This window comes from Myxocyprinus asiaticus, chromosome 9 (genome assembly GCF_019703515.2).
Source record: "Myxocyprinus asiaticus isolate MX2 ecotype Aquarium Trade chromosome 9, UBuf_Myxa_2, whole genome shotgun sequence".
Taxonomy (NCBI): Eukaryota; Metazoa; Chordata; class Actinopteri; order Cypriniformes; family Catostomidae; genus Myxocyprinus; species Myxocyprinus asiaticus.
Window position 1 is genome coordinate 5,898,802 of NC_059352.1, and position 19,472 is coordinate 5,918,273.

Sequence of the window (19,472 nt, forward strand, 5' to 3'; positions counted from 1 at the left end):
AATCTAATTGCACACATTTAAAATGTCATGTGTTACACTACTATTTGACTAAAAAGTAATTAGATTACTGTACATAAATACTTGGTAATCAGATTACACCCAGCATGGGTACCACTCACTTTTATTGTAAGGGAAAAAGAACAGCATCAAAATATAACAAAACGTTTCTCCTCTTGTGTTCTATTTATAAATGCAGTATATTTCAGTTTAATTCAGTGTAATATTTGTGTGTGTGTGTGTTGCAGGTGGAGACGAGATGTCAGTAAAGCTGAAATTTGATTGTCCGGCTGATGGCGGAATGGTACAGAGGAGCCGTTCCTTTACTGGAGTAAACACACTCGGTGGCCGGAGACGGTAAGCGTGTGTGTGTGTGTGTGTGTGTGTGTCCACTACACACACACACAAAAAAAGACAAGTAAGATTTACTTTTTTTTGCAAATTTTTATTTTCATATGTTAATTTTAATGGTATAAGATTATGTAAAATCAACTTAACTTCAAGTCAAGTCATTTTTATTTGTATAGCGCTTTTCACAACACATCGTTTCAAAGCAGCTTTACAGAAAATCATGCATTAACAAAAACAAAAAATGAAACTGTTTTATCTATACTGTCTTACAGTGATCACTGTGTAGTTTGATTAAATATGATTGTAAAATGTGTACAGAAATTAAATAATTATATAATAATTGTATTTAGAACCCCTGTGAGCATGGAACACAAAACTCCATAAGATGTTGGTTAATGGAGAAAAATAACCTTGGGAGAAACCAGGCTCATTGTGGGGGCCAGTTCCCCTCTGCCTAAACAACATGAATATAATGCCAATATTAGTTATTTGTGTGCAGTGCAAGTCAAAAACAAGACTTTGAAGTCCATCTTGGATTAACTGCAGAAGTTCACATAGATGCATTGTCCTTTGTTAGATGGCTGACGAAGGATTTTGTTGGCAATTAAATGATAGTCTATGTATTCCATTTCAAGTGTGTAGTCCATCAATAGACAAAGGTGATGCAGGCAGAGATTAATGAGGTGCAATTCAGTTAAACCTGCAAGTCATTTCGGTGAGGTTCGGTGTGGTCCATCCTAAATCCAAGGTTCCTCCCAGTAATGCATAACAATAATCTAGCCTTGAGGTCATGAACGCATGAATTAATTTTTCGGCATCAGCAACAGAGAGCATGTGTCGTAATTTAGCAATATTTCTCAGGTGGAAGAATGCTGTTCTACAAACACTGGAAATGTGATTTTCAAAGTACAAATTGGTATCAAATATAACACTTAAGTTCTTTGCTGAAGAAGACGATGTAACAGTACATCCAAAAGACAAATTATATTTTAGCAGCTTATTTTTAGAGGTTTTTGGTCCAATCATTAGTACCTCTGTTTTGTCAGAATTGAGTAGAAGGACATTTCTGGCCATCCAATCATTGATTTCATTGATACAATCTGCTAATCTGGAGAATTGTGAATTTTCATTTGGTTTCGTTGGGTAAGGTGATCTATATATTGTAGCAAGGGCAAAAGATGACATAAATGTTTTATTTATATCTGATGGTGTCATATTAAGCATTATTAGTTCAAAAGACTTACATTTATATCCTGTCCTCTGATTAACATCAAAACTTCACTGTAAATTGTAGCAACACCTCCTCGACCCTTCAGACGAGGCTCATGTTTATAACAATAACCTGGGGGAGTACATTCATTTAAACTAATATATTCATCTGGTTTAAACCAGGTTTCAGTCAAACAGAGAGCATCCAAACTATGATCTGTAATAATTTCATTTACAATTAGTGCTTTGTTAGAAAGAGATCTAATATTTAGCAGCCCTAACTTTATATGATGTTTATCTTTAATTTTTATTTTATTTATTTTTTTCCAAGTTTGACCTTAATCAGATTTTTTTGTACATTATTTAGTGAGAGTTTTGTGTTTGGTAGTTCGGGGAACAGACACAGTCTCTATGTGATATCTAGGTGATACAGTCTCTATGTGTTGTAGTTTATGTGACCTATGTGATGTCTCAAGATAGCTAGCAGATGTTCGGTTTAACCAGTTTGTCTGCTTCCTGACCTGGGGCCCAGTTAGTCAAATACTATCATTATTAAGACTATGAGCCAAATTACTAAAGAGGAGAGTGGCACCTTCCCTGGAGGGATGGAGTCTGTCTCTCTTTGGCAGATCAGGTCTACCCCAAAAACTCTTCCAATTGTCTATAAATCCTATGCTATTCTCCAGACACCACTCAGACATCCAGCCATTCAGTGACACTAATCTACTATAAACGTCATCACCACGATGAGCAGGGAGGGGGCCAGAGCATGTTACAGTGTCTGACATCGTTTTTCCAAGTTCACACACCTCTTTAACATTATCTCTAGTGATCTCCGACTGGCGAAGCCGGACATCATTAGTACCGACTTGAATAACAATTTTAGAAAATCTATGTTTAGCATTTGCCAGCACTTGTACATTTGATCTGATGTCAGACGCAGGAGCCCCCGAAATGCATTTAACAATGTTGGCTGGAGTCTCTATTTCCATGTTCCTTACAATAGAATCACCAATTATTAGGGCTCTTTCAACATGATTCTCAGTGGGTGCATCACTGAGTGGGGAGAATCGATTGGAAACCCTAACAAGAATGGGAGAGTGGTGTCGCTTTGCTGAGCGAGTATGCCGCCAAGACGTCACCCAGTTGCCCTGCTGCGGGGGCTCTTCAGCCGGAACCAAAGTGTGTGTGTTGGTTGCTGTACTACCCGCATCCGAAACCGTATCTACCGGCTTCTCTTTCTCACTGAACTCCACTAGCATTCGGATGCGAGTCTCTAACTCATTAACCTTCTCCGTCAGCCTGAATAATTCCTTACATTTATCACATTTATCACATGTAAATCCCACACTGCTGACGGAAGAAGCAATAGTAAACATGTGGCATGTAATGCAGGAAGCAATAACATGAGCGGATGCCATGACTTACTGCAATTGTTTGTTGTTGTTTTTGCTATGGTTGTTCTTGAGCGGTGAGGGTTTGAGATCGATGTGGTTCCTAATCAGTAGATGTTTGAGATTGATGCAATAATCCATGTAAAACACAGTGGAGAAAAAAAATGCATGCAGTCGAGACGCGAGATGTAGACAAGCGGAAAAAAGAAATGAGAGAAATGAGTGTGCGCCCTATAATACACACAGATGAAACAGTAGAAAAGCGGAAAAACCCGAAGCACGCAGTAAAATGGCAAAGGATAAAAGGATGAACAGCTAAGCAGGCTAGCAAGCTACAAACACTCGTGCAGCGTGCCATCAGCAACAGGAACAGGCAAGCTCATTAATTATTCAAGCCAGGAGCATGCTGCGAACACCAGCTTTGAAAAGTTAAGTAAAATGTACTTGTTTCATTTATCTGTGAAATTAACTCAAATTAGTGAATAAATATAACAAGATTTTCTACTTTAGGATGGATACATAACGACGCATTGTAAAGATAACAAACAATCATAAATAATATTTACTTATAAGCTAGAGCATTCATTTATATATGTTTGAATTGAGTGGAAATGTAGAATTTACTTAATATTTTCAAGTTCAGACTTCAACTTATTCAATTTAGAAAGTACTTAATCTTTTCCTCTGAGTTTACTTCACCACTAAATCTTTTTTTTTCTTCCATTGTATTGTTTGTGTGAGCTAGAGGGAAGATTATGTGTTTTCAATTTCATGTGTGTCATAATTTTTTTCAGTACATTATGAAGTTTCATTGCAGTTAGGATTCTGAAGGCAGCTGAAGTTGAATTCAGAAGTTTACATACACTTAGTTTGAAGTCATTAAAACAAATTTTTTTTAACCACTTTACAGATTTCATATTAGTAACTATAGTTTTGGCAGTCGTTTAGGACATATACTTTGTACATGACATGAGTAATTTTTCCAACAATTGTTTACAGACAGATTGTTTCCTTTTTAATTAACTATATCACAATTCCAGTGGGTCAGAAGTGTATGTAAACTAAGTTAACTGTGCCTTTAAGTAGTTTGGAAAATTCCAGAAAATGATGTCAAGCCTTTAGGCAATTAGCTTCTGATAGGCTAATTGGAGTCAGTTTGAGGTGTACCTGTGGATGTATTTTAAGGCCTACCTTCAAACTCAGTGCCTCTTTGCTTGACATCATGGGAAATTCAAAAGAAATCAGCCAAGACCTAAAAAAAAATTGTACCTCCACAAGTCTGGTTCATCCTTGGGAGCAATTTCCAAATGCCTGAAGGTACCACGTTCATCTGTACAAACAATAGTACCCAGTATAAACACTATGGGACCGCGCAGCCATCATACTGCTCAGGAAGGAGATGCATTCTGTCTCCTAGAGATGAATGTAGTTTAGAGTGAAAAATGCAAATCAATCCCAGAACAACAGCAAAGGACCTTGTGAAGATGCTGGAGGAAACAGGTAGACAAGTATCTATATCCACAGTAAAACGAGTCCTATATGGACACAACCTGAAAAACTGCTCAACAAGAAAGAAGCCACTGCTCCAAAACCGCCATAAAAAAGCCAGACTACAGTGTATAAGTGCACATGGGGACAAAGATCTTACTTTGTGGAGAAATGTCCTCTGGTCTGATGAAACAAAACTGTAACTGTTTGGGCATAATGACCATCATTATGTTTGGAGGAAAAAGGGTGAGGCTTGCAAGCCGAAGAACACCATCCCAACCGTGAAGCTGCAGGAGGGACTGGTGTACTTCACAAAATAGATGGCATCATGAGGAAGGAAAATTATGTGGACATACTGAAGCAACATCTCAAGACATCAGCCAGTCGCAAATGGGTCTTCCAAATGGACAGTCAGCCCAAGCATACCTCCAAAGTTGTGGCAAAATGGCTTAAGGACAACAAAGTCAAGGTATTGGAGTGGCCATCACAAAGCCCTGACCTCAATCCGATAGAAAATTTGTGGGCAGAACTGAAAAAGTGTGTGCAAGCAAGGAGGCCTACAATCCTGACTCAGTTACACCAGTTCTGCCTGGAGGAATGGGCCAAAATTCCAGCAACTTATTTTGTGAAGCTTGTGGAAGGCTACCCAAAACATTTGACCCAAGTTAAACAATTTAAACTCAATGCTACCAAATACTAACAAAGTGTATGTACACTTCAGACCCACTAGGAATGTGATGAAAGAAATAAAAGCTGAAATAAATCATTCTCTCTACTATTATTCTGACATTTCACATTCTTAAAATAAAGTAGTGATCCTAACTGACCTAAGACAGGGAATGTTTTCTACAATTAATATCAGGAATTATGAAAAACTGAGTTTAAATGTGTTTGGCTAAGGTGTACGTAAACTTCTGACTTCATTTTAACCTATATAGGCACTAGATGGAAGGAATCTCACTAGTTTTTGAAAAAGTTTATAATCTAGTTTGGTTTAAATCTTTTCTTTGATTGCCTATGGTTGTAATTCAACATTCCACACAGTCCTAAATGTAAGCAAGCAAGCGTTATTATGTAATGGCAGTAGTTATTTTAAGGACCCAAGGTCCTGAAAGGATGTTCAGTTCGTACTCTGGTTCAAGCATCCTTTGTGAGCAGTGTGTCAGCTTATATAAGTAAACACAGCTACTTTTGTGTGTATGTGTGTGCATTTATGCTGTTGTTCAGGGTTTCCTTGTATGTGTCACAATAACACTACATTCCTGCATTTCCATCCAAGAAAAAGATTGAAACTAAATGATTTGCAGACAAAGGCTAAAACAACTTCAGAGATGTATCTTTCTGCTTCCAATTTGTAAACTCTTTATTTCCATGGCAAAAGCTGTTCAAATCTTTATTGTGAGAAAATGCTTTTTAAGCATTAAATCGCTTAGTAAACTACCCCTTAATCATCTGCATAAGTCATAATCCGCATAAGATTGTGGATTTTAGAGTTATAACGAAATAGATTAGATGTGCTCTTTTGACTTTTGTTGGTTGAGTAAATTGTTATAGGATTTGCATTCTCTTTTTAGGATTTTCAAAATACCTCTTTAAAAGTATTTCCCTTTTTTTAGACTTTATTCTGCTTTTGTTCAAACTGAGATTTGGGGCGTAGTCAAATGAGCAGTACATACCAACGATCTTATGTGCGTCTTCACTGAACTTTTCAAAATCCTCAGCTCAAATATTTCATAGTCACATAGTTTACTTATCTTGACACTGTGTACACAAATTTGTTGGATAGTGACTAATTCATGCAAGCAAAAATCTCACGCGAACATGTCTTTGCTATTTTTCCGCTGCTAGTAACAAAATAACTGTATGGTATGGGTGCGCTCGACATATGTATGCAATGCCCTCACCGGCATAACATATGCATAGATTGCTCTTCGTCCAAATGAAACGGTGGTGGAAAAGGCTTGCAAACGAACCACCTGTGCCCTGAAGGGCATTGATAAAGCCTTAGGCAGGTAGCCTTTTCTAGGTTTAATGGTGGTTTTTGACCGATCTGGACCAAACTCCAGGCATAAGCTGTCAGTCGACAGCACCCTCATGTTACCCACCCATTTAAAAGCCAATAGGAGTGCGGTTTTTAAGGAAAGCATCCGCAGCTCAACAGATTCCAGTAGCTCAAACGGGTTTGTGAGTGCCTTCAGCAACAGATTTAAGTCCTAAGTCAGCACCATAGCAGGGCAAGGGGGTTCAAACGCCTCGCTCCCCTAAGGAACTTTATGACTACATTATGTTTGCCTATCGAAGAGCCAGCCTCCAGGGCTGTAGTTGCTACATAAAACTTGAGCATTGACGGAGTAAGATCAGCGTCCAGCCGCTCTTGAAGGAATGTCAAAATCTCAGATATGGGGCAATTCACCGGGTCTTTATCATGTAAATAGCACCAGTTTGTAAAAATGTGACATTTAAGTGCATAGTGGCGTCTTGTGGATGGTGCTCTAGACTGTAAAATAGTTTTTATCACCGACTGAGCCAATTCTGGCTCATCCGATGTGCTCCGTTCAGGGGCCACACATGAAGGTTCCACAGCTCTGGCTGGGGATGCCAAATCGTGCCTTGTGCTTGAGAGAGAAAGTCTCTCCTCAGTGGTATTGCCCATGGAGAGCCGTCTAGTATTTATATAATCTCCGGAAACCAGGACTGATCGGGCCATTTTGGCACAATTAACAGAACTGTTTCCATGTTCACTCGGACTTTGACAGAATGAAGGAGGCACACCAGGGGAAATGCATGCTTGCGTTTCACCAGCCATTTGTGAGCCAGTGCATCCACGCCCAGTGGGGCTTGGGACATGGAGTACCAAAGGGGACAGTGGGCGTTCTCCGCAGAGGCAAATAGGTTGACTTCCACTTTGTCGAATATTTCCCAAATCCTCATCACTGTCTGAGGATGAAGTCTTCATTAATGCTCCCAGGCGTGACAACAGATCCGCTCCACTGGAGGAGGTGTTGTGTCATGCTCATTGATTGTGGTGATCAGAGTCTGCCCTAGCGATTTATGTACACCACTACTGTTGTGTTTTCCGAATGAATCAGAATGTGGTGATTCACAATGTCGGAATAAAAAGCTGTCGAAGCTATTAAGTCAGCCAGTAGTTTTAGGTGGTTGATGTGCCACGCCTGTTTCGCTCCTGTCCAGGTGCCAAAAGTCGGGCGTCCATCGCACACCCCGCCCCAACCTGTGTTGGTTGCATCTGTGGTCACCACTTTTCTTCTGAAAATTTGACCCAGCATAACACCCTGTTGGTAGAAGGATGGGGCTGTCCATGGTGCTAGAGCAGCCAGGCAGCGATGAGTCACCATAATGTGCATGCGCCCGTGGCTCCAGGCATGATGTGGAATGTGTCATTTGAGCCAGTACTGGAGAGGTCTTATGTGTAACAGACTTAACGGTATGATGGTGGATGCTGCCGCCATGAAACTCAGCAATCTCTGAAATGACTTCAGTGGCAATGCTTTCCCCAGTTTGAACTGAGACAGATACCGAAGAATGGTCTGTACACACTCGTTCATGAGGTGCGATGAACTCCTAAAAAGGAGATTTGCTGGCTGGGGAAAAGTGTGATTTTCGCCCAGTTGACATTCAGACCCAGATTTTTCAGATGGCAAAGCAGCAAGTCTCTGTGTTTGCTCAGTAGTGCCTCTGATTGGGCTAGTAATAACTAATCGTCGAGGAAATTCAAAATACGCACACCGTTCATTTTCAACGGGCACTTCATAAGCGCGCGATTCAAGCGTCTCAGATTTAGAATGGTCCGAAGCCCGCCGTCTTTCTTTGGAATGAGAAATTAATGGCTGTAAACCCCGCTGTGTATGTCGCGTTTTTTGCGAGGAGACTGCAATCTCTGCATGTAACACCGGCACATCCTGGGGTCAGACCACAGATTCCAAAACACCAGTGAAGCAAGGTGGCCGGTGTACAAACTGAATCGTATAACCATACTTGATCGTTTTTAACACCCAGTCTGACACGCCTGTGAGGGCTCGCCACACATTCGCACAGAGGGACAGCAGGCTTATTGATTTGCTCGCTATAGGAGATAGAGCACCGCTCACCATAGGGAAGCGGTTGAGTATAATGTGTGGGGTGAATGATACGTGAAGAGAAATGGCCCATTTTCTTAGAATGTGTGAGCATCCCGATTTGTACAACGGGTGCTTTTTTCTCTTTTGTGAGAACAATATTTATTTGAGTAATACACACAGAAGCAACATTTTGAACAATGTCCTGTTCCCAATGAACAGTATTGGGGAAGAGGGGAGGAACACTGTGCCTCGAATCAAGCCTTCTTCGGCTCTGGGCCGTGAATAACAGCAAACTCTGGGCTCCTCTTCATGGGGCTGGGCATGTCAGGAATGTTTCTGCTGCCCGGCCGGGGTTTTTCCATCAGTGCGTTTTTGCGCTGAGACGGCGGGTGCTTATGCTTGGGCCACGGTTTGAGTGGCTTCACAGATGGCTCAGTAGTAACATTCGGCAGCGCTGGGGCAGCGAGAGATGGATTCTTTGCCGGGCACTGACCAAAATTAGATCGGGAGCGTGCTGGGAAAAGGGAAGTGCTACTTCTCTTTGGCAGAAAGTGTTTCATCGTTTGAGACTGCTTTTGCACCACAATAAAGCGCTCTGAAAAGCCTTCCTCGGCATTGCCAAAGAGACCGTCAGGCGACACTGGGGTGTCGTGGAGGGTGGCTTTCTCTGCGTCATGCATCTCCGTGAGAGTTAACCAAATATGCAGGTCCAGAACCACCAGGTTGCTCATCGTTTTGCCGATGGCCCGAGCAGTAGCTTTCGTGGCTCGCAGCGCCATATCTGTAGTAGTGCGGAGCTCTATGAACAGCTTTGGATCGGAGCTTTGCTCATCCATTTGTTTGAGGAGCTTATCTTGAAAAACCTGGAGCACTGATATGCTGTGGAGTGCTGAACCAGCTTGGCCCACTGCTGTATAAGCTCTTCCAGCCAGTGCGGCCGTCAGTCAACACAGCTTGGAGGGGTGGGCAGAGCGGGATTTCGATCCCATGGCAGTATTATGGCGGAGGTGAGCTGCGACCACCTGTTCCACCGGGGGAAGCTTTGAGTAGCCTTTTTCTTCGACGTGGTCCAGGAATGCAGCACCTCCGACCTGAGTGCGCGAAGAGTAGTGCGCACACCAGGTCTTTGTGAGCTCCATGTGGACCTCATGAAAGAATGGTGCACTCCTCCAGACCGCGGTCTGTTGTCGATGGCCGATTTGCAAAAACTATTAACCCAGGCGAGAATTTTCTGGCTGTTCTGGAGGGGACCACTCAAGACAGAGCTCTTCAGCCGCCCTCGTGAGGATGCGAAGAAGCTCCTTGTCTGTGGCTTGTGCACGTTCTTCACCCTCACTGGGGGAAGGGGTGGCAACATCATCTGTGGACCACTCGCCTGACATCATCCCCATCATCAGAGCCACCAAACTTAATGTGTATGTGCTCTCCAATAGAGGGCAGTCTGTCTCCATGAGAGCTTCTTGTGGGCACGGCCCAGGCAGTGAACACAGCTCTCGTGCTCATCAAGCAGCGAGATGTGCCATTCACATAGGGAATACTTGCGGAACGACATCTTTAAAAAGACGTGGCTTTTTAGTTAATATTGTGTGTGTGTGTGTGTGTGTGTGTGTGTGTGTGTGTGCGTATAATATATATATATATATATATATATATATATATATATATATATATATGTATATGTGTGTGTGTATAAGGATACAGTAACTCCAGCCGGAGCGCTGTGGGAAGCAGGTAGGAGTTTCGCCTGAATTTATTCCAGTCTTATGGGGGGTCCTCACCCTTGAGGTTTTGAGATGGGATGACAATTTATACTTCCATTTGCCATTAACAAACATATACTTTAGATAGGCCTCATTCTTAACAGATTAGTAGCTAGTTCATCAACATTTAAATCTTTCAAATCAATTTTTCATGACATTCATAACTACATTAATGTATTTCCAGTTTGAACTATTAAGCGTTGTATAATGCAATAATGCTTAATGGGTTATTCATGAAAGTTATACAATGTTAATATATTTTATATGCCATAAACTACCACAAAGAAGCTATTCTGCATCTGTATATGCTGTTTTTTTTTATTTATTTTTTTATTTTTTTATTATTGTTTTTCTATGAAAATATGCACCAGTCCGGTCATTCCCAATCTTTTTACCTTGAAGCCCCCTCTACTATATATAAGTCTACACATACAGTATATCACTGCCATGGATACATACTCTCTCCTTGCACCCTAAGGGTAAGCACTGCGAGAGAGCACTATCATCGATGGCCGTGAAAAATGCAAAATTACGATTATAATACAATGATTTTCGGGAACGTGCATTGCCACGGATTTTGCATAACCACGATAGACATGATAGACATGATACTTGATACATTTCTAGCAGTTGACATTTCTACTGGTCTATTACACATTGATGCAGAGCCATGCAGCTGCTTGATGGTCTCGTTATAAAGCATCAACAAGGTATGCCTTATGGCCCGCGTTGATCAACGATGAGCGATGTGGAGAACTCTTCACTGGAACTCACAGGGGAGCGGTAAGTCTCTTGATGCAGGCGCTGAACACAGGCGACAGTCATCCTGTTTGCATCTTGCCGAGAAGTTCCGTCTGCTATAAGTGTACGTATCTCTATGGCGAAGCAGAGAGGGTTCCAAGACGAAGACAAAGTTTGCAGGCTTGAAGGAAGAAAATTCTGAAGAAATGGTGACTGAGCACCTTCTCAGGCCAACTGAGCACCTGAAGGGGAGGGGCTCAGACACCATTGCCAATCAGAGGATTGGCGTGATTGTATAAGGGTTTCAGCAAGGTCGTGAAGAAGGACACTTCCCATAGTGCTTACAGCAATGTCGATTGAACTGAATCAAGGGAACCATGTCTACGTTCGCTGGCAAAAATCCATATCCAATTATGGAAAATATTGAACAGTTCACTAACAGATGTGTAATGATAGAATTCTATTTATGATGCTAAAGGTGACTAATTATGCTATTTTCAATTCATTTTGTAAGATTGTTTATGAGTTTTTTTACATGCCCTTGAAAAAAGAATTTTTTGGAGATACGTGCCTTTCATCAGACAGTGACGATATGCTGGTTTAAGCTGTTGTTGTTTTCGATTAACACTTAAATTTAGTGCGATTAATTACATAAAAAGTAATGCAATTAATTATGCTCCCTGACCCCTATGTAAATTCCATAATAAAATTCCATAATAATAAAATAATTTTCAATCTGAATTATAATATTATATATATTAAATGTATAATTATTTAATTCAATATAAATGATACATAATTTATCTTCATTTGGGGCCTTTCTCAGCAAATTGCGATTAATTAATCGCCATGTCATTTAAATTATTCGATTGACAGTCTTATTCAAAACACAAAAATAAAACACTTTGTACATCAACAGAGGAAGTCTTGCGTAAAGAGAGTGTAGCTCTTTATCTTTAAAAAGGCGACATATCTGTCACTGACCACTGAGGCTTCTCGAGTTACAGCAGAGATGTTAGTGATGAAGGCAGGAATGCATATGCTGATGTGAGAGTCAGGGCTTGTGTTATGTGTTGACCCCCAGAGCAGCACTGAGGAATGCATTCCCTGGTGCAAAGAGAACTGTTTATTTACATTGCAGAGTCATTGGGTTTATTATGCTGGCTAAGCATTCACTGTTAGAACATGGTTGTTTAGACAGAAATATAGAAGATTATGTAGACTTTATTGTGGGTGCTTTTATTGGGGATGGTATACCATCTCCACCTGCAAAATTATTACACCTATGGCAAGTGCTGCAGAAAGCATGTGATGAAACTTCACAAAGTGGAAAATTCTTGGATGTACAGAAATTTTTGGCTTTGGCAAGGGCCAAATTGTGATGGCTAGATGACTGGGTCAGAGCATCTCCAAAACAGCAGGTCATGTGGGGTGTTCCTGGTATGCCGTGGTTAGTACCTACCAAAAGTGGTCTAAGGAAGGACAACCGGTGAACCGGCGACAGGGTCATGGGCACCCAAGGCTCATTGATGCGCGTGGGGAGCGAAGGCTAGCCCGTCTGGTCCGATCCCACAGAAGAGCTACTAAAGCACAAATTGCTGAAAAACTTAATGCTGGCCATGATAGAAAGGTGTCAGAACACACAGTGCATCGCAGCTTGCTGCGTATGGGGCTGCGTATCCCCGTATCATGTTTTAGATCATGTGGGGCCGGGTGCGTGTGCGTCGTTTACCTTGGGAAGAGATGGCAGCAGGATGCACCATGGGAAGAAGGCAGGCCGGCGGAGGCAGTGAGATGCTCTGGGAAATGTTCTGCTGGGAAACCTTGGGTCCTGGCATTCATGTGGATGTTACTTTGACACGTACCACCTACCTTAAGATTGTTGCAGACCACGTACACCCCTTCATGGTAATGGTATTCCCTGATGGCATTGGCCTCTTTCAGCAGGACAATGCGCCCTGCCACACTGCAAAAATTGTTCAGGAATGGTTTGAGGAACATGACAAAGAATTCAAGGTGTTGACTTGGCCTCCAAATTCCCCAGATCTCAACCCCATTGAGCATCTATGGGATGTGCTGGACCAACAAGTCCGATCCATGGAGGCCCCACCTTGTAACTTACAGGACTTAAAGGATCTGCTGCTAACGTCTTGGTGCCAGATACCACAGGACACCTTCAGAGGTCTCGTGGAGTCCATTCCTCGACGGGTCAGAGCTGTTTTGGCGACGCGAGGGGAACCTACATGACATTAGGCTGGTGGTTTTAATTTTGTGGCTGATATGTGTATATACATAAAATGCATTTAAAAAGAACCAAACGTCCTGGTAAAAAAGTCTCAGTTTTAATATGACCTTAATATAACTAAATATAAACTTAGTTTCTGATAGTATTAATGAAAATCAACCCCTGGGACATTAAAATTGCCTGAATTTTAAGAAACAGCCATAATCAGATTTTACATAATGATAATTATTTCTGTCATTGGCCCCCCTTTTATGTAGTAATTCAAGCGTTTCTCTTCATTCTTCATCTCTCTATATTCTTTCACTCTGAAGACTTTCCTCGGCTCGCAGTTCTCTCCGCACAAAAGTCATGGCAGGGAAATCTCCCAAAATTTCCTCTTCTAGCCGGATGGGCAGCAGTGTCTGGGGTCAACAGCCTGAGCAGGTGGACAGAATCTTCCAGGCCTTGAGAAAAGGACTCAAGTATGTGTACTATTTGTTAGAATAAGAGCGCTTTGCATATATATAACAAGATATCATTGATAGTTTTTTGGATTTTGTTTTGAATTTCTTAGTAGTAGTAGTGAAGCTATTTGGAAAGAAAACACAAGTGTTTTGAATGTTAATAACATCTTCATGCCTGATTTTATATAAAGGGACTACTTGGAAAACCATCAAACAGAGCTGGACTTCCTGTCATCCCAGCAGAGAGACACAAAGAGGAACTCCAGACTGGTGAGATGTGTTCTACACTGATCCTGGACCAACTTTAGCTACTTTAGTCTTAATCCACTGCATTGATTTAACTGACAACTTAAAAATGTCTAATATCTCAGGAATTCATTGATTTTTGTTTAATATTTTTTTTATACGATTTGTGTATTTAAATTATATAAAATATGATCTATTATTCATTCCTCAGGCATTTTTCTATGACTTGGAAAAGGTACGTTTTCATTAACAATAATTATATGCATATAGTTTGATAGTTTTAGTGTTGTTAAACGTACAGTGGTGGTACCATGGGACAATAGTGTCAGATGGTACTACCATGGTACTGTAAAACCATTGTAATATATTTGTGCTGTACTACAGTTTACAAACTATATAAACCTTTACAAACTTTATAAACTATAGTTAATTAAATATGGTATTAAAGCCAAATGTTTAACAATTTAATTTGGTCAATGATGTGACACCAGATCAATTAAGTTATTAAAAAACACATTAAAAATGCAATTCACACAAAACAATTACTTGAATACACTTCTACTGTGATGAACATGTTTTCAGTTTTTGAGATCAAAATAAAAAATAAAAAAATTCTGTGACTTAAAATCAATACATTAATAAGTAAATAAATAAATAAAAGTCTGATTAAAAGCTGAAATTCTTAAAAAAAATGTTAGCATTGGTAGTTTGGAGTAAGTTTTTATTAATATTTCATAAAAATAAAAAAAAGCATAAAAAAAAACCTTTATACCCTCATCATGACCGTGTGTGAAATTTAAAAATAAATTCTGATATTTTGTATTTTGGTATGAAAAATTCACATTTTGTTCAGCACAAAAGGAAAAACCCTAAGAAAACATCTTGATATTTGTGACTCAAAAATGCATGATATTTGTAAAAATAATAAATTTTTAGAGCCATTAATTTTTAATTTTTAATTTTTTTGTAGTAAATGATAAAGGTTTTTTTTTATGAAACCAACATAGACACAAAGTTTACATTCCTTCGAACTTGACATATGTGCTTTAAACTAGATTTTCTCATTTGTATCACTTTGAACAACCTTATTTGTCAGTCCTTTATGTTTTATCTTCTGCTTACCAACAACAGGAGATACGAGCTTTAGAGAGATACATACGACGTCTAGAGTTTCAGATTAGTAAGGTAACACCTGAAAATATTCATTTCATTTGGTCTTTTCAAATTGCATAGTAACAATATATCTGACTGTACTTGATGTGGTTGTGTGTTATAATCAGGTAGAGGAACTGTACGAGTCCTATTGTATCCAATGGCGACTGCGCCAGGGGGCTTTGAACATGAAGAGAGCGTTCTCCCTTTCTCCTTCTTCACGACAATCTAGAGAGAGTTTACTGGAGCTGAATCGTAACCACAGGCACAGTCTGGAGGTAAAGCCTCTCTTGGATACAATACACACATACATACGCGCTCGCCTTTATTGAGCTATTTGTAGCTAATCTGACCCTTAAAATTACTCTTGTTGGTGTAACCTAATGTAGTTAGGCTTATTCAGTTGTAATATTGTTTGACTTGAGAAAAAAAGGGTTTGCACACTTATTGACCAATTAATTTCTATGACTTTTATGGAACTTTTACCTGTGAACACCCTATACTTGTGGTAAAATTACTGTACTGCATTGCCTCCTGTGGCTTCTTGCCCTTTTTTTATTCTTTATTAAGAGCGTTTTCAAAAAAAAGGTTTTTTTAAGTAGTCTCCCTCTAACTTGCAACAGCTAAGCTTAATCATCAGAAAAGAGACATGAAACTTCAGTCTCAGTTCAGAAATGTCTTCAGTTAACACTCATCTGTACCTGCAGGACATGTGTACAATGGAAGGAGAACTGGAAATCCTTTTGGGAGAACTACAAATCAAAATGAAAGGTACAAAGCACCTCACATATGCAGTAATTTGAGTTTCAGATGAATATTTGGCTCTTAATCATTCCCCTCCATTTCATTTTCTTTTTCCGAGGCAGGGTTGATAGGCTTCGCTCGGCTTTGCCCAGGAGATCAGTACGAGGTGAAGAGCTTTAATCCAAATCAACCAGTTACTGTTGTTATACACTTTAAGGGATAGTTCACTCCAAAATGGATGTTCTGTCGTCTTTTACTCACCCTCATGTCGTTCTAAACTCAACAGAAGTTTAGCAGAATGTTCTTTTCTGAGTGAAAGAGAATGGATGTTTACAAGCTCCATGAAAGCAGTCCATAATATGACATACTCCAAGTTTTCTGAAGCCATATGATAGCTTTGTGTGATATTTTTGTGTTCCACAGAACAAAGAAAGTCATGGTTTTGGAATGTTGTGAGGAATATAGTGATTAAATGATGACAGAATTTTCAGTTTTGTGTAAACTATTCCTTTAATACATAAAGACGAAGGCATTTGACTCCAAACCAGCACCCTTAATCCAAGATTTAAAGGGATAGTTCACCCAAAAAACGAAAATTCTCATAATTTACTCACCCTAATGCCATCTTAGATGTGTATGACTTTGTTTCTTCTGCAGAACACAAACTAAGATTTTTAGAAGAATATCTCAGCTCTGTAGGTTCATACAATGCACATGAATGGTGACAAGACTTTTCAAGCTCCAAAAACCACATAAAGGCAGCATTAAAAGTAATCCTTATGACTCCACTGGTTAAATCCATGTCTTTTAGAAGCTATATGATAGGAATGGTAAGAAACAGATCCATGTTTATGTCCTTTTTTTTTTATACTATAAATCTCCACTTTTACTTTCACATTCTGAAAGTGAAAGTGGAGATTTATAGTAGAAAACTATTGAAATATTGATTTGTTTCTCACCCAAAGTGATTGCATCACTTCAGAAGACATAAACTCAGCAAAAAAAAAAAAAAAACAAATGTCCCTTTTCAGGACACTGTATTTTAAAGATAATTTTGTAAAAATCCAAATAACTTTACAGATCTTTTTTGTAAAAGGTTTTAACAATGTTTTCCATGCTTGTTCAATGAAACATAAACAATTTATGAACATGCCCCTGTGGAACGGTCGTTAAGACACTAACAGCTTACAGACGGTAGGCAATTAAGGTCACAGTTATAAAAACTTTGGACACTAAAGAGACCTTTCTACTGACTCTGAAAAACACCAAAAGAAAGATGCCCAGGGTCCCTGCTCATCTGCATGAACGTGCCTTAGGCATGCTGCATGGAGGCATGAGGACTACAGATGTGGCCAGGGCAATAAATTGCAATGTCCATACTGTGAGATACCTAAGACAGCACTACAGGGAGACAGGGAGGACAGCTGATCATCCTCGCAGTGGCAGACCATGTGTAACAACACCTGCACAGGATCGGTACATCCGAATAGAACACCTGCAGGACAGGTACAGGATGGCAACAACAACTGCCCAAGTTACACCAGGAACGCACAATCCCTCCATCAGTGTTCAGACTGTCCGCAATAGGCTGAGAGAGACTGAACTGAGGGCTTGTAGGCCTGTTGTAAGGCAGGTCCTTACCAGACATCACAGGCGACAACGTCACCTATGGGCACAAACCCACCTTTGCTGGACCAGACAGGACTAGCAAAAAGTGCTCTTCACTGACGAGTCGTGGTTTTGTCTCACCAGGGGTGATGGTCAGACTCGCATTTATTGTCGAAGGAATGAGCGTTACACCGAAGCCTGTACTCTGGAGCGGGATCGATTTGGAGGTTGAGGGTCCGTCATGGTCTGGGGCGGTGTGTCACAGCATCATCGGACTGAACTTGTTGTCATTGCAGGCAATGGGAAGACATCCTCCTCCCTCATGTGCTACCCTTCCTGCAGGCTCATCCTGACATGACCCTCAATGCCACCAGCCATACTGCTCGTTTTGTGCATGATTTCCTGCAAGACAGGAATGTCAGTGTTCTGCCATGGCTAGCGAAGAGCCCGGATCTCAATCCCATTGAGCACGTCTGGGACCTGTTGGATCGGAGGGTGAGGGCTAGGACCATTCCCCCAGAAATGTCTGGGAACTTGCAAGTGCCTTGGTGGAAGAGTGGGGTAACATCTCACAGCAAGAACTGGCAAATCTGGTGCAGTCTATGAGGAGGAGATGCACTGCAGTACTTAATGCAGCTGGTGGCCACACCAGATACTGACTGTTACTTTTGATTTTGACCCCCCCCCCCCTTTGTTCAGGGACACATTATTCCATTTCTGTTAGTCACACATCTGTGAAACTTCAGTTTATGTCTTATTTGTTGAATCTTTTTATGTTCATACAAATATTTACACATGTTAAGTTTGCTGAAAATAAAAGCAGTTGAAAGTGTGAGGACGTTTCTTTTTTTGCTGAGTTTATTACACCACTGGAGTTGTATGGATTACTTTTATGCTGCCTTTGTGATTTTTTTTTTTTTTTTTTTTTTAAGCTTCAAAGGTCTGGCCACCATTCACTTGCATTGTATGGACCTACAAAGCTGAGATATTCTTCTAAAAATCTTTGTTTGTGTTCAGTGGAAGAAAGAAAGTCACACACATCTGGGATAGCATGAAAATTAGTAAATTATGAGAGAATTTTAAATTTTGGGTGAACTATTCCTTTAACTGTTCAAACAAAATTTTTCCTATTAACCAAGAAACTGTAATGCACGATGGTGCTTTTATGTTAAAATATTAGGCCGAACTGACATTCCTATTTGGACTACATACATGTATATAAGGCCAGGTTTCCAGTGACTTCATACACAATGGAATGTGGTAATGCACAATAGCACACATCCACATATAGTAGACCCAAAATGTATTTGAACACTTTAGACACAGCTAAACTAGACTGCTTAATGCAACTTGGTTTGATATTTTGTTGCCTAATGCAATGACATTTATGTGGTTTTTTTTTTAAAGTTATTGTCATTTAGTCACCCTCCCTGTTCCAAATCTGTCTGACTTTCTTTGTTCAGTAGAACACAGAAAGAGATACTGGGCAGAATGTTAGAGACTGACAGCTTCAGTCACCATTCACTGTCATTGTATGGAGAAAACAAAAGATGCAATTAAAATGAATGGTGACAGGCTAACATTCTGCCTAACATTTCCCTTTGTGTTGCATGGAAGAAATTAAGGTTTGAAATGACATGAGGGTGAGTAAATAATGACAGAATTTTCATTTTTTTGTGAACTAGCTCTTTAGGTATGACTTAAGTGTCCAAAAATACCTTTTGGGGCCATTGTAAACATTTTACACACACACATTGAACAGCTCATTCTTTGTAGGTGTTGATCCGACTGGGCCGACAGCGATGGAGAATCAGAGGGCGGATCCAGACGGATGACAGACAGCTGTGGGATGAAGAGGAGATGGTCTTCCTCCCTCACATCCATGGGAACTTTGAGATCAAGGTGAGCTTGTCCACATATACTCACACACACATACACCTGTGCAAACACCACTTCCTGTCAAGGTCACATGTGGGGGTTGAGATGACAGATGCTTCCAGGCCTTTTGTCCATAT

At 40.3% G+C, this 19,472-nt stretch overlaps 1 protein-coding gene across 2 annotated transcripts in view; it reads left to right on the forward strand.

Annotated features, from left to right (window-relative positions):
- LOC127445997 (RIPOR family member 3-like) overlaps positions 1-19,472 on the forward strand; it is a 68,776-nt gene that overhangs the window by 29,983 nt on the left and 19,321 nt on the right. Inside the window, exons 5-13 of one of the 2 annotated variants that reach the window (XM_051706572.1) lie at positions 246-354; positions 13,576-13,725; positions 13,899-13,977; positions 14,165-14,188; positions 15,085-15,138; positions 15,234-15,383; positions 15,813-15,876; positions 15,972-16,015; positions 19,234-19,359. In XM_051706572.1, the coding sequence (XP_051562532.1) occupies positions 246-354; positions 13,576-13,725; positions 13,899-13,977; positions 14,165-14,188; positions 15,085-15,138; positions 15,234-15,383; positions 15,813-15,876; positions 15,972-16,015; positions 19,234-19,359 (800 nt within the window). Of the gene's footprint in view, positions 1-245; positions 416-13,575; positions 13,726-13,898; positions 13,978-14,164; positions 14,189-15,084; positions 15,139-15,233; positions 15,384-15,812; positions 15,877-15,971; positions 16,016-19,233; positions 19,360-19,472 lie in introns of those variants that run through there. The other variant, XM_051706573.1, reaches the window with a different exon arrangement.